At 35.2% G+C, this 15,317-nt stretch overlaps 2 protein-coding genes and 1 long non-coding RNA gene across 5 annotated transcripts in view; 2 read left to right on the forward strand and 1 right to left on the reverse strand.

Annotated features, from left to right (window-relative positions):
• Tmem214 (Transmembrane protein 214) overlaps window positions 1-15,317 on the forward strand; it is a 99,837-nt gene that overhangs the window by 81,209 nt on the left and 3,311 nt on the right. Inside the window, exon 9 of the mRNA XM_067766655.1 lies at window positions 9,020-9,427. Within this exon, the coding sequence (XP_067622756.1) occupies window positions 9,020-9,427 (408 nt within the window). The remainder of the gene's footprint in view (window positions 1-9,019; window positions 9,428-15,317) is intronic.
• LOC137240422 (zwei Ig domain protein zig-8-like) overlaps window positions 409-15,317 on the forward strand; it is a 467,000-nt gene continuing 452,091 nt past the window's right edge. The window contains exon 1 of one of the 3 annotated variants that reach the window (XM_067766657.1): window positions 409-531. Coding sequence is in view for 1 of the 3 variants with exons in the window: in XM_067766658.1 (XP_067622759.1) it covers window positions 2,920-2,947 (28 nt within the window). In the remaining 2 variants the exon portion in view is untranslated. Of the gene's footprint in view, window positions 532-2,672; window positions 2,948-15,317 lie in introns of those variants that run through there. The other 2 variants (XM_067766664.1, XM_067766658.1) reach the window with 2 other exon arrangements.
• LOC137240425 (uncharacterized) lies at window positions 4,735-5,731 on the reverse strand. Its single transcript, XR_010949729.1, has 3 exons — window positions 5,615-5,731; window positions 5,256-5,515; window positions 4,735-5,102 (listed from the first exon to the last, which is right to left on the reverse strand). It is a non-coding gene; the product is annotated as an uncharacterized lncRNA (long non-coding RNA).

A 15,317-nucleotide genomic window follows, 5' to 3' on the forward strand; every position in this document is an offset into this window, starting at 1 on the left:
ATTACGAAAGCCAATATTTATGGTTTCTAGCTACATTCGCAGAACGAGGAAAATACCTTTTTTCTCATGACTCAATCTTCAAAAAAATTGGTTCGGCTTAGCAAAGTGTTTACAGTGTAAGATATATATCATAATACGAGCAATATCAAGTATAGCTTGCCTCTAAGAGTTAATTTTCTAATTTTTATATGGCAACACCGTATTGTAGAAAAGTTGAGTTCATTTGCCATTAGTCCGAATTCATTTGCTATTAGTCCGAACTAGTCTCCACTGGGGGAGGGTAATCACTGTATAATCAAAGTTAATCGAAGTTGATTTTAGATTAAATAGTGAATTTTTAGCAGTGAAATTAAATATAAATATATAATAAATAGCCAATTTTACTAATTGAGAAGTATATGTACATTCGTTTACCCTGATTTCATGTTTTATTTCTATAACGATAATAACAAATAAAATATGTGAGGGGAAAAAATCGATTCAGAATTTGCAATTGGAAATGTATATACACTAGTGCGGGGAGAATTAAGGGTCAGATACATGATAGATGTGTATACAAATTTGATTCTTTAACTCTATAAAATTTAATACAGTAATTTTATTATGATGCTGGAGAAAAACTAAAACTGGATTTATTCAGCAATATACATATCTATATCTGTACATCCGTACATACATATGTATATACTTACTTATATGAAAAGTAACTGAAAGCAAATAGAGAAAGTCGGTGGATGAAACGCATAACGAACGACGTGGATTCTTTATATGAGATGGATGAGTTTTTTTCTTGTTGTTGTTGTTGTTTTTTTTCTTGTTTTATAGAAGCGGTTTCTTGTGCATGTGTATACTACTTTTGTGCTGGCTATTTAGCTGTGGCATTGGGGTACAAGGTCTTCGAACATAGCGCATTTATTAATTTCTAAATACATATAGGTAGTAATCTTACATCAGTTACATAAAGTCATAATTGGGGTTTATAAATCTACCTATATGCATACATATATTAGCAGCGGATATACTACTGCATATTATTTTTGTTTTTGGTAATCTCTGCACATTTCTTCATTTACCTACCGGCTTCATTGTTTACACGTGGCCGTTATCATTCTTCTTTCAATGGTTTTCCTGTGTTACGTTGCAATAACTAAAATTGACAGAAAGTAAGCGTGGCCGTGCGTGAAATCTTGAATTAATAATATTCTCTTTGTTATTATTAGAAGTTTGTCTAACTCCAGGTTTTTGTATAGCGCTATATACAGAAACAAGTACAGAAGTTCACTAAACTCTTAGTTATTACTTTATAACTAATACTTAACGTATTAATTTTTTTAAATGACGTGTCTTGATATTCTCTACGAGAATACTGACAGTCATTTGTCATAACATCATATAGGCGGTATTTTAAATAAACTTCGGTCCACAAACTAAAAGGGACTTTCGTAAACAATAGTGTATGTGTGAGATTTTGTTTCTTTTAAACGTAGTAAAACGCATTCTAATTAAGCTCACTTCAGCTCTTTTTTTTTGGGATAACGCTTAGATTGCCTCTACACACCAATGGCAAAAAATGCTAAAAAGTGATACAAAGCTGAACCTTTTTTAAATTTAAATTTTTCGTGATTCTTTCATTAAAAAAAAAAAAAAAATTATGGTATCGTTTTACAAGACAGTGCACCACCTAATTTTTATCACAAATTATCAAAGGTGGTATCAAAAGACGCGCTTCGACCTCCGTTTTTAGAATTCGAAAGCGGAAATTAAAAATTTTATTTCTGTGGAAAGATATTTACAAAAAAACATAAAATAACCCCGAGAGGATCCGAAATGGGGACCGATCCCTAGTTTCTTTGCACAGAACACCTGTCTGCGTTGGCGGCCTGGGTGGGTCTAACACCGGTTTGGGGATCAACATTGAATGCGCGCCGAATACCTTTCTGTATTAGTGTGTGTGTGTAAAACAAATCTGGCAAAATACAACAACCACATGAAAAATCAAACCGATTTTTTGCTTATATCTTTTGACAGAAATTAAAATTTTTATTTTCGCTTTTGGATTCTAAAAACGGAGGTCGAAGCGCGTCTTTTGATACCACGATTGTGAATTCATAAAAGTGAAAAATGTTTCTATTCCTCCATTGCCATACCTACCTATCAAATTATAGCTGACAGGGAGAACGGCTGTCGCGAATGGCCAGAGAATGGAAGAACGGTTTGTTTTTTGGCCGCTGTTATTAAATTGAAGTGCCATGAATTGCCCATTTGTGTTTCAAATCAGCTTTTCTTTTAAATTTGTCTACCGAAAATCGGACTACATTTTAATATTCATTTCTAAAATCTAGTTAATAGACAAAATATGAGCAGCCAATTAAGCAAACGTTTTAAAATATGTAAATAATATAACAATATACCAGTCGTCTACCAAAAAGGTTTGAAAAACAATTTTGAGCAAATGATTCAAGCAATCGAACAGCGATTAAACAGGTGATCGAGGCTGTTTACTATTGTGATCGTTTTTATCAAACATTCGTCACTTGTATGAATTCACAATGGATACCACCTTTGATTCCATGAAAATTTAAATTTTTGCAGATTTTCTAACCTTCACTTCCTATTAGTTCCTAGTGCAAATGTATTTAAAATGTATCATACCTGAATTAAAGTGAGAGAAAGAAGATGTGAAATTGATATAAAACTACAAAAAAAAAAAAAACAGTATAAAAAGTTTATATAAGAAACCTGAGAATCCGATTAGAACTAACTTTATTTTTTTAAGTAAAATTTTTTAAATTTCTGAATTATAAAAAAAAAATTTCGTTTGTTGCATGCATACAAGTACATTTTAGGAAGCAATAGTAAATCGTAAGCGCTTATCGAGGCGAATATATACATACATGCAACATATAGGGCGAATAGTATATGAGCGTTGATTCAAACATATTCTCAGGTAAGTATATACACATGCGCATTAATACACTCATTATATAAAATAATAGTGGTTTCATCCTTAAGTCAAGCTAATTTTGTTTTGTATCTAAAATTAATATATCCGCTATTTTGGATTAAGTTATGGCTATGCACTGATTGTTTTGTAATCAAAGTTTATCATATTGTTCGCTTTATATGTTGGTTTCATATCATGGCAACTATGTGAGTGTTCTTCGTCCCATTTAGAGAGCTTTATCATATATAAGCATTTTTCTTCGTTAATATATTTTGAACGACTCAAAATTTTTGTTTTCCGCCTTCGGATTATTAATACTGAGGTCAAGCTAAGTCTTTTAGGGCACGTATTAGCAGCCGACTGCTGTTATAGACTTTTAAAATGTATATATATATATATTCTGGAATATTCTTGGATATTCTTGGAAAATATCCAACCATGTCGAAAAAAATAATGTATGATAGGCAAACAAATGTGTTTGGAATTTCCATTGTTAGCACTAAAAATATGGCTCACTTTGCAAACGATAAAATTTTATAGATTCTAGACGTAATCATAAGAAATTAAAAAACAAGTTTAAACCTAATGTACATGGACATATGTTAATAAGTTTATCTGGGATATAACAACTTTTGGTTAGACAACTGATCATGGTGATGAATGACAACTTAGAGGATCGCTCCAGTTGGAAGTGGAGCTATCAACCTAAGTAGTATTACTCATACATATTGTTTGAGCATATTGTTTTGTCGGAAAACAATATGCGGTTACATCTATGGACACGATAATTTGTAGGTGGGTATGTATGTACCCATATGCCTCGATAAGCGCTTACGATTTACTATTGCATCCTAAAATGTACTTGTATGTAGAAATTATCCCGTGCATGCAACAACCGAAAATGTTTCTTTCAACAAAGCGGAAATATAATCAAAAATAATAAAAAAAAATAAAAAAAAAAAAATCGAAAAAATCAAAAATAATTAAAAGTAATCATTTTGGTTATTTTTGATTTTTTTTTTATTAATCGAAAAAAAATATGATTTTTTTCTAATGGTAATCAGTAATTGCTTTTTTCAGAAAACAATTGAATTAATCATTGGGCCATTAAAATAGGCATCTAATTAATTGATTACTAATGCTAATTCAAATTTAACAGGTCTGCTTAAAAGCATACTATTTTTTGGCGCTGCTGACAGATGTTCGCAAAAAGCGCTGTGTGAAAGGGAAAAATTAATTATTTCACTAAAGGAAACTATGATTCCATAAAGTTTCAGTGTGAAATCGGTAATATTTTCCATTTGTTTCAGTAAACTTTGATTTAAATAGTCTAAAAATTTTTTATTATTTTTTTTCAAATACAAATTAGTTTCAGGTCTCGGGGAATAACCGTTAATTTTTAATAATTGTTTATATTTTTTTTAATCCTCACGCGGTATATCAAACGTTTTATTATAAACAGATGTAAATTTTAGTTTTTTGAGAAACTGGAATTAAAGCTTTGCCATTTTAAATAGTTAAATTCTTCAGCCCATTTTCTGGGGCACTAAAAGAGCTACAACAGTTTGAAAGGTTGTAAGACCACGTTTACACATGCACTAATCTACAATCAAAGGGGCCAGATTATTATATGTCAAATTTTCAAGTTTATCCTTTACTTCGTACTTCCAATTAAAGATTACACTATAGAGGTGGTATTTTTTCTATGAAAAAAGTTGGAATCTTTAAAATTCGTTCATAATTCCAACAGCTGCCACCATGTTGTTGTTGTTGTATTAACCATCAAGAGGACATTCGGTCATTATATCTACAGAGTACGTCAGGTGTTTAAAGATGGAAAAATGGCGTATAGGAAAAAAGGAACTCCTACCGTTAATATTCTAAATTTTTGAAACACATATGTGTTTTTCTGCATTTCATTTGAAATTTTCTGAAATACATTTGAATGAGTTTCATTCATGGCTTTCTGACTTGCATTTATGGTTTTCTGGAATATATTTGTGCTTTTTGGAAATACATTTGTATTTTTCTGAATTTTATTTGTACCTTTCTGAAATACATTTGAAGGAGTTTTAAGTTAGTAACTGCTTTGAAAAGTTTATTAAAAGAAGCAGGTCAAAGAGTTATCTTCCAACTTCGTAGTTTGTGTGCACTTTGTCTAAAAATAAAATGTAAACAAACACAAATTTGAAAATGAAAAGCGTGTTAAACTATAAATTGTAAATCCCAATTAAGAGGCGAAGCCAAATGATTTTTGACTTAGCTCACATTGATCTAGAGTGGAGTAACATGCGGGTTCAGATCCACTTACAGACTTCAATTTCTTAGCCCCATAGCAGAATTTTATTTTCACCGACAGAAGAGCATTGTGATTCTTCGTTGGACTTCGTTGGGCATTGTTGGTGGCAATGCTGGTCCGCAGGAAATCAAATTCCTTACAATTTCGAAATGATGACTAACAATAGTTGAGTGACTTTACGAGTAAATGCTCCGACTCCATGCGTAATGCCAGTAGTTACTTCGTTATCGTTCTCGTTCATATTTATCAATTTAAATAATAGCTATTTTATGCTGGAAATAAAGTACATATTTGTCAATGCTAATCAGCTTTTGCCACATCGCAGGCAGCGATAAGATTGGTGATGATAACATTTAAAAATATGGACATACCTAAATAGTTATAGATCATGTCATATATGTATGAATGAAAAATACATTTATTGGTGCAAATAATGTCTCTATAGAATTTTTTATCAGCCGTGAGCGATGTATTAGAGTTGATCTTTGACACTAGGTTTAGTTCTAAAAACATGTGACAAAAGCACGTACACATGTGTGTATGTATGTAAAAGTAGATTTACATATTTAAAATGCTAACCATATAGAAACACCTTGAAAATATGAGCACAGGTGACAATTTATTATTATATCTACATTAGGGTGGCCCCTAAAAATTACAAGAAATATTTTGCTAAAGTCACACCCCTCACGGTAATACTACGGTCAAAGATATCACTAACAAATTTTGATTCTATTAAGAAAATTTACATTTCGTTGTTTATAGTATTACCGATTTTTATATTGATGAAGAAACCAAACATTTCTCTTTAAACAAAGACATAATCTTGTTGAACTTTGATATTCAAATTTTAACATTACCACTGCGGCATATTGAAATTATTCACAAATTTTAAAGAAATTTTAGCCGAGATGCGTATGAGTTATGTTCAGAAAACTGCTCCACGACGTCTATGTATATGTAGCTCGTCCCATGGTTAAATTTCTGTTATAAAATCAAATAAAAATATGTTCCGAAGACGATAGATTTATTTGTGTTTTCAAAGCCACAACAGCTTAAAATTCACATCAATATTTCCCTTACTTGAAGAAAAAATCCATGATTTCCATCAAGTTAGATCGTTTCTTTTCATCCCTGCGACATCAGTCAACTCGGAACGTTGCTTTTCGTCAGCAGGCAATATTGTTACGACAAATCGAATCTCTTTTAATTCAAAATTCGTCAACATTTTAGTATTTTTACATCATAACCAATTAGGGGCGTAGCGAAGGGGGCCGGGTTTGCGGTTTTGGGGGTTTAAACCCCCTTGCCTCAGGATCATTTGATTTTTAAGGTCGTTACAATTCAAATATTTGATGTTTTTATGTCTATGTTAATAAATTTCTTTATAATTCTGCACGTATTTACTTTGTTGGTGGTATTATATTTTTAATATGCAAGCATATGTATGCACGAAGTGAACACATATATTTTAATCATATTCTGTTTCATAATAATTCTGCAATTTATTAAATATACAAATGTACATGGTAACTTTTACTATAATTTCATAAAGAGGTTTCCTTGTAAATTTGCCTAACGACCATCTACATACATATCAGAGAATAGCAAAAATCGAACACAACAACGTTCGATTACATTCGGCAACATGATCGTGTTCAATGATCCAACTTGCTTAAATGAACATAATCGACATTGATTTAAAATCAACCAACTTATTGCATGCGTGAATATAATCAATTCAGGCGTTTGCTCGTTTGCCTCAATATCGATTACATTCATCGGAATGAGAAGGCAAATATGAAAACTCGATGCGTCTGAATATTTGCATGATTCTTCTGCCCTTACGTCACGGCGACAAGCTACATATAAAAGAATATGTACCAGACAGTTGAAGCAGTATGCTCTTCTAATGAAATCCCTATTATTTTGCCTAGAAAAGTGCTCAAACAAACGCGGAGGATCACTACCGTATACAAATTTTTATCCCATTTCTAAACTCAGCAATTCAGAATTTGGAAGTACGATTCAACATTTTAAAATGTAAAAAACACATTAGTGTTTTTTCCGTGTAGATATGACTTTTTTAAATTAATTTTTTTTCTATTCGATCAGTTTCTTTTTTTGAATTTTATATACGTATACTTTAGATCCCATGCATAGGCTCAAAAAGCATGAATCCTACTTATTCCTGGAGGTACTTTGGTTTTTTTTTAATCAATTTATCTATGATTAATATTACAGGAATGCGATTCTGTGGCTTTTCCTAAGGTTCTCATGTTGTTGAAAATCTTGTGTACGCTTCCAGTAACAACGGCAACGAACGAGAGATCTTTTTCAACTCTTAGGCTGATTAAAAACTATTTGAGAAACACGATGAGTGAAAATCGATTGAATGGCTGTACATCACTAAGCATCCACCGTGATCAAATTGTTACCGTTGATGAAGTTTTAGATGAAGTGGCAAAGAAAAGCCGACGCATGCGCTTGATTTTTTAATGTCAACTTTTTCATATCATATTCTAAATACACGTACTTTAATGTTAAAGCTAAAGACAATATTTTTTTAAATTTAATTAACTAAAAAAATTCAAAGCAACTGAACAGTAAAGTCCTCTCTCGGCAAACGAAAATCTTGCTCTACAAGTCACTTATCGTACCTGACCTGCTATATGGTGCAGAAGCATGGATCATGACACCATCAGATGAAGCGGAGTGCTCCAGAGAAAAGTTCTTCGAAAGATTAACGGACCTCTACGCATTGGCGACGGCGAGTACCGAAGAAGATATAATGATGAGCTGTACGAGCTCTACGCAGATATCAACATAGTCCAGCGAGTTAAAAGGGAGCGGCTACGCCAGCTAGGCCACGCTAAGCGAATAAAAGATTTAAATTCTCTTAGTGTGACCAATTGGCGCCAGTTAACTCAAAGAAGAAGCGACTGGCGCTCCTTGTTGGACCGCCATAACCGTTTAAATAGTTAGGCGCTAATAGTAAGTAACAATATGAGATGCATAATACGAAAGGTAAATAAGCGGCGACCACCGTGGTGTGATGGTAGCGTGCTCCACCTACCACACCGAATGTGGGCGCCGTTTAGGCGCCGCTGCTATAACCTTTCAGCCTTACAGCGGTTTTTTGTTTGTCTTCATTAATCCTACTTCTATTCTGGTTCTTGCCAATTGATATTTTTCAATTAAGAAAAAATTTATCATAACAATAATAATGATAAAAACTTATTGTTAGGCCTCGAGCTCGATTCGAACCCGCGATCTTACAAATCAGTAGGCCGATATAACAACAAAAATTGTTAATACATCCCAGAGCACGGGAAAAGTGTCAATAAAATATGACACTATGGCAGCATTGCCATCAAACAAGTCCAATTTTCACATTCATTCTGCAACAGATGTCGCAGTGTTGTAAATAACCGAACATTTATTTTTTTGCCAATTATGACGGTGGCTTAATGTTTAAAATTGCAAATTTTGTATCGATTTTTATCTACGATGAACATGTGTTGCATAGCTAAAAGTGAACGCTATACAGTTTTTTTTAGTAAAGCGTTTAGCAAGATTAGCTTAAATAAACATGGCACAAAATAATAAAGGAAGCAAAAGTAAGCCAACCAAGCAGCACCAAGCTGTCAAAAAGGTAATATAAATTTACAATTTGTACCGATTTGTATTTAATTATAGATAAGGGAAATGTTTTAATAGTCTTGGCTAAGTATGTAGCATTAATTTTCTATATGTTTTTATTTTCTACATTGCAGAATGTCCACGAAAAGGCCACACAACAAAAGAAAAAACAAATTGCGAGCGAACAAAAGAAATGTGGTTGTGGTACATGGATTCTGGGCAGCTTTGTATTGATCGCATTGATTGCCGGAGTTTTGATTTACGACACAAACGTAAATGGCAAAGGCATATTTGAACGGTCAGCTACTGGCAAAGCTCTAAAGAATTCAGGCATTCTGCCACATGTACAGAAAGTGTGGTATACATCGATGAGTGCTGCGGCACGAGGCTATAAATTGGCTGAACATTATGTGCCGCCCTATACGAAACCTGTAGGACAACTAGCGTGTGATGTTTATAAATTGTCGCGTAATGCTATCGTCAATTTTTGTGGTGTGATTGCAGATTTTGTGGCGTCGAAGCTACCAGTGGCTGCGAAATTTGTGAGTAATTTATTGAACTTTAATTAAGTAAACGTCATTGCATATTCATATATTTAACTTGAAGTTTGTTCTAAATCAACATTAGGTTAAAGAAATCGTAAGAAATAATGTCGCCTTGTCTGAGTATCAATTGGTTTAAAAGGGCTTCCTTCATAGTCTCTACTGTGCTGATGGTGTTGCTATTGTTGTTGTTGTTGTACCAATAAGGTTGCTCCCCGAAGGATTTGGGGAGTGTTAAAGCCCCGACACATAAGCACTTTTTCATATAGATGAGTTTAACACAAGCTTATGCATTATGAGTAGATTGCACGCATTTTTACGGAGAACGGTAGAATGAGCGACACTGGCGCCATCTGATATTGAAAAGTAGCCATCTCCCAAATTTTGTTACAAGCAAAGCAAGGAAAGTGACATTTGTTTTGGTTAAGGGTGTTGACACACTTTGCAAGCGAAATTATTTTTCCCACTGGTTGGTAAATTTTTTAACATTTTTCGCAGGTAAAATTGTATTATATCAAAACAATACAACACAAAATATGTTAGCAAGTATTTTTGTTGTAAGGGGATAATGTTTATACCAGTGCTTCGCGAAATTTTGTATGTGAATGGGCAAGGCGTAATAAACTTCAATTGCCACGTCTGAAGTTCTTTCATATTTACAAACGCGACATCTTGGTTGATTGTCGCGATGTTATTGTAATGCATAAGCTTGTGTTAAGCGCATCTTTATGAAAAATGTCATTGTGTCACGGCCTTTATCGATGTGATGGTCCTTTGCCGGATACAGATCCGGTCGCTCCGGTAACACAGCACCATTAAGGTGCTAGCTCGACCATCTCGGGAACGATTTATGTGGCCACTTTAAACCTTCAAGCCATCCCTCCCTCCCCACCCCGAAATTCCATTAGGAGCTTGGGGTCGCCAGAGCCTCGTCTGTTAGTGAAACAGCATTCGCTGCGGATAGGTGAGGTTGACAATTGGGTTTGGAGAAGCTATATATTGCGCTGGCAACCTGAAGGGTTGCGCTACACAGCCCCTTGAATCTGGTATTTTAATCGCCTCTTACGACAGGCATACCTACAGCGGGTATATTCTGACCCCCTATGATGGTGTTGCTCAACGTTGTTTTTGTTTTTCGCCCCATTTAATAGGCGCGACCACTTCCACATTGTCATCAAAGCCTTGTAACGGGATTCTAAGGAATCATGCAGTTTGAACAGCGTTGGACCAGAGGGACTCGTGCCTTCCTGCGTAGTCTGATTTCCTGTTGTAGCGATAAGGACACTCACAGAAGGTTTTGGGGACTATTATCGATGTTGATGATCCTTTGCCGGATGCATATCCAAACAAGCACCATTAAGGTATTAGCCCGACCATCTCGGGAACGACAGACGTAGTACCATATGACAGACATAGTACCAGGCCGCAATTATCATTCCCACAAGAATCTGTCCAGGTCATGAAACCTTCCGTCATCCGCAGAATCTTTTAGTAGAATTTCCTAACGGCCAATACAATGAGCAAGTTACTTAAGCTGCGACTGAATAACAGTAGATGTCCTAATAAATTACGCAGAGTTCATTATTCGCAAAACAATCCGCAGGGAAAAATATAAAACTGAGGTAATTCTATATGCCAGCATGACACTGCTAATACGCGTCCAAAAATATCGGGGGAGGTGTCAAAAGACGCGTTTGATCCCAGGGCCACAAATCCGAAAGCGGAAATTCCAAATTTTATTTCTGCCAAAAATATTTCCAAAAAACCGCAAAATGGCCCGGAGCGCTCCGTAACCGGGGGTGGAATCCATAGTATTTTTGCGCGGAACACCTTTCTGCATTGGCGACCTTCGGTTGCGCTTATAAAAAATTACCCTGGGTGGGTCCAACACCGGTTTGGAGACCAAATCTATATCCGCGCAAAACACTTTTACCCACAGTTTTTCTTGTGTGTACCCAAATAATCAAAATTACAACAACCACTTGAAAATTTTCTATTTTGTTTGCAAACATCTCCGAAAAGATATAGCGTGTATTTTGGCACCTCTCCCGATATTTTCGGACGAGTTTTAGCAGTTGTACCCTAAAGTCAAGAATTACCCCAAAACTATATCCGCGCAAAACACTTATTTTCACAATTTTTTTTGTGGGAATCGAAAAATCTTCAAAATTACAACATAAACAAAAAATAAAGGTAAGGCGCGATAACCTCCGAAGAGATCTAAGGCCGAGCTTCTCTTCCAATTTGCGTCGTGCTCCTCTTGATTTTCCCTACAAATTGGCCGGACGGGACCTACATGTTTTTATGCCGACTCCGAACGGCATCTGCAAGGCAGATGAGTTTTCACTGAGAGCTTTTCATGGCAGAAATACACCCGGAGCGCTTGCCAAACACTGCCGAGGGGCGACCCCGCTTAGAAAAATTTTCTTATAATTGAAAAACCTTATTTCTAAAATTTTGATGTTGCTTTGCCCGGGAGTTGAACCCAGGGCATACGGTGTGATAGGCGGAGCACGCTACCATCACACCACGGTGGCCGCCAAAAAAATTACAACAACCACATGAAAATTTCCAATTTCTTTCGCAAATTTTCTAATTTTTTTTTCCGTCCTCGGATTATTGCTGTCGAGGTCAATACGCGTCTTTCGACACCTCTCTCGATATTTTTTGACGCGTATTACCAGTGTCATGCTGTCGTATATAGCACCAAAAATGATTCCTGTTGGCGTGGTATATGTTTTTCTTTTTTTTCAGTCACAGTCACGGTTAAAAGCCACTGTGGCTGAGAGGTCTAATATTGTTCGTAAAAAATCACGGGATCGGCCAACTTAAGTGCGCACGAACTGAGATAGTTAGAAAATTTATACGACATTTGGACTTTTGGGAACCGTTTTTGAAGTAACGTCCCAGTAAGCTAGACACCTGAAATTTGAAAGGTGGTTCAGAGTTCAATGACAGACCTGCACATGTGATGCATGCATGCATCTTAATATTTCGGAAAATCTTATGGATCGTAGGAATCTTGCGATCAATTTTTGAGAGACTTCCCATTGAGCTGCAAACTGAATACCTGATAGCTGGTGCCCAATGCAAGATATTTGGAAATTTCGTACTGAAAAGGGGTAATTTTGCGCTAAAGTTTGTAAAATAAGGAGAATAAAATAGCTAGGCACGCGAGTTGAGCTAGTAAAAAAAATTATGCAAGATTTGAAATCTTGCGATCGATTTTTAAGTAGCTTCGCCGCAAGCTAGAGATATAAAATTTGAAACGTATTTAAGAAGTCAAAAGGAATCACAAAAAGTTCCGCTAGGCAGCGCACGGATATATGTATTCAGAAAAATCTTTCGGAAGTGGGGGATCTTGCGATACATTTTTAATAGACTTCCTATTGGACCACAAACTTGAAACTTCACATATAACTTAGGGCATCGAGACTAGGGCTCGTTTTTACAATCGATTATCTGACTAACAAACTTCTGCGTTGATTGAAAATCGACTAGCATGTAATCGACTAACTGTCATTATTCGAATACTGACGGTGTCACAAAATCAATTTTTTGTCATAAAAATTAAAAAAAAAAAAAAACAGACATAATGTTGATACATTTTAATAAAAAGTTTTGACAATTCCTGTTGTAAACATCTTATCAGAATCAAAACAATTATTTAGTCAATATACCTTCAATCCTTGTGTCAACATAATATATAAAATTAAAAAAAAGCTAAATAATCAAATATAAGCAAACATTTTCTCTTAATTACTGCAAATAAGGTGGCATTAATGTTATATATTCTAAAATTAGCAAAGTCTAAGTCTGTTTAAATAACAAAACTATGAATTCAGAGCGGAATTACAACTAAGTGGAACAATTATTTGAAGTCAGAACGGCATCTGCAAGGCAGATGAGTTTTCACTGAGAGCTTTTCATGGCAGAAATACACTCGGAGTGCTTGCCAAACACGCTTTGAAAAATTGTCTTCAAATTGAAAAAACCTGTTTCTAAAATTTTAATGTTGCTTTGCCCAGGGCGTGAACCAAGGATTTTCAGCGTGAATGGCGGAGCACGCTACCATCACACCACGGCGGCCGCGTTCTATCTTTACCCTTTTATATGTATTTTTGTTGGGCCAAGGAAAAATTATATTTTTATTGCTATTTTTGGAGCTTTTCGGCCGGTTGATTTAAATAAAACAGGGATTTATTAGATCCTACGCGTTTCGACGCTTATTCGCGTCTTCATCAGGAATTTATTTCTAAATATGAAAACAATAAATTACAACCAATATTCATTGACTTGAGACATGTAACACTTACGACATTTAACATTTAAAATTCGAATAATAATATTTTTATCACAACATATAAGTATGTACATAGCAAACATAAACAACTTGCACGTCCTCTACCGTCAACATCACGCATTGTATGTGAGCGAAGCCGAATACGCGCAGTTTATATTATCGACGTCCTCTTTAAAGTTGATAACTTTATGTATTGGTTGTTGTATTCGCAGGCCTTCTAAAGTCATCCTTCTTCTCGTTTTATTCTCCACATCTAATACCAGAGAATTTATACACATATAAATTCTCTGCTAATACTTTAGTGTGTTTGTTTTCTGTTAAGTGCTGCGCGAGAGCCGTCGAGTTTTTGTTCTTCGCATCATGTTTATGTTCGTATATTCGCGTGCCTAATGATCTTTTTGTTGTGCCGATGTAAACTTTGTTGCACTTTTCCCCTTCTTTGCCCTTGCACTGGATTTCATACACTACGTTGTGTAGTTCTTCCTTTGGTAGTTTGTCTTTTGTTCTTGTATATATGCTGTGTATTGTGTGATGTGGTTTGTGTGCATAGCTAACGTTGCTGTTTTTTATAAGCTTTTATTTAGTTTCACTTTTGTTGTCTGTAATGGAATCTTGCAAGTTAAATTTGATACACTTCCCGGTGTCCGATTGAGCTAAAATTTTGCACGCATGTATAACTCCGATGACAATGCAATATTACTTTGTTAGAATTCGATAAATTAATCGATAACACAGTTATCGGTAAAGATTTGTATTTACTTTGGCATAACAGCCTAAGCCCCATACAAACCCGCCGGTACCTATCCGTGGATTGTGATATTTGGACGTGGTGAATCACGCGTGTCACGCGTGGTGAATCTCAACGCTTGCGAAAAGCGGAGACACAACCCTCTGTTGTATTTCTGTGTATAACCAACATAGCTGAATTTTTAAGGCTGTTTAACTCTGTAATCTTTTCTGTAATTTATTTTGCTTTTGGAAAAATTACCTATTTGAAAAAAGCTGGCTGAAAAATGTTGGCATAACAGCTTAAGTTAAATCAAGAATGGAAAATCTTGGAAAATTTGAGCAGATGTGGCAATTTCGCGCGTCCGTTGAACGAAATATTGACAATCTGCTGATCATCGCTAGGAAATTAGCGACATTCCATCAACTAAGCAGCACTTTAGCAATACTACTGTTATTATTTGGCCGCTCAAACACACATATATTAATTGTGCATTAAATCTAAAATATACAAATACACCATAATAATTTACACGGCCAAAGCCATAATAATTTACACGGGTCATCAATTCTTTCTCTGATTCAAAATCTGAACTAGCAGCGCTACCGTCAACAGCTCAGTGTCATCATTGCCAGTAGCGCCAATAACACCAAACTCGTGCCTGACACACAAAAGTCGTTTCACTCAATAGCGCAAGTAAAATGTACTACGCACTCACTACTAAGTAGCGTCAAAAATTGGCTTGGAGTCATTTCGTCAATGAGCTACCATTGAGCTGGCACCGCATTGGCGCTGGCGCCATGCAATTTACATCACTAAAATTGCGTGAATGCCCAGGCTCATGACTTCAATACTTATAC

Source organism: Eurosta solidaginis, chromosome 2, assembly GCF_040869045.1.
Source record: "Eurosta solidaginis isolate ZX-2024a chromosome 2, ASM4086904v1, whole genome shotgun sequence".
Lineage (NCBI taxonomy): Eukaryota > Metazoa > Arthropoda > Insecta > Diptera > Tephritidae > Eurosta > Eurosta solidaginis.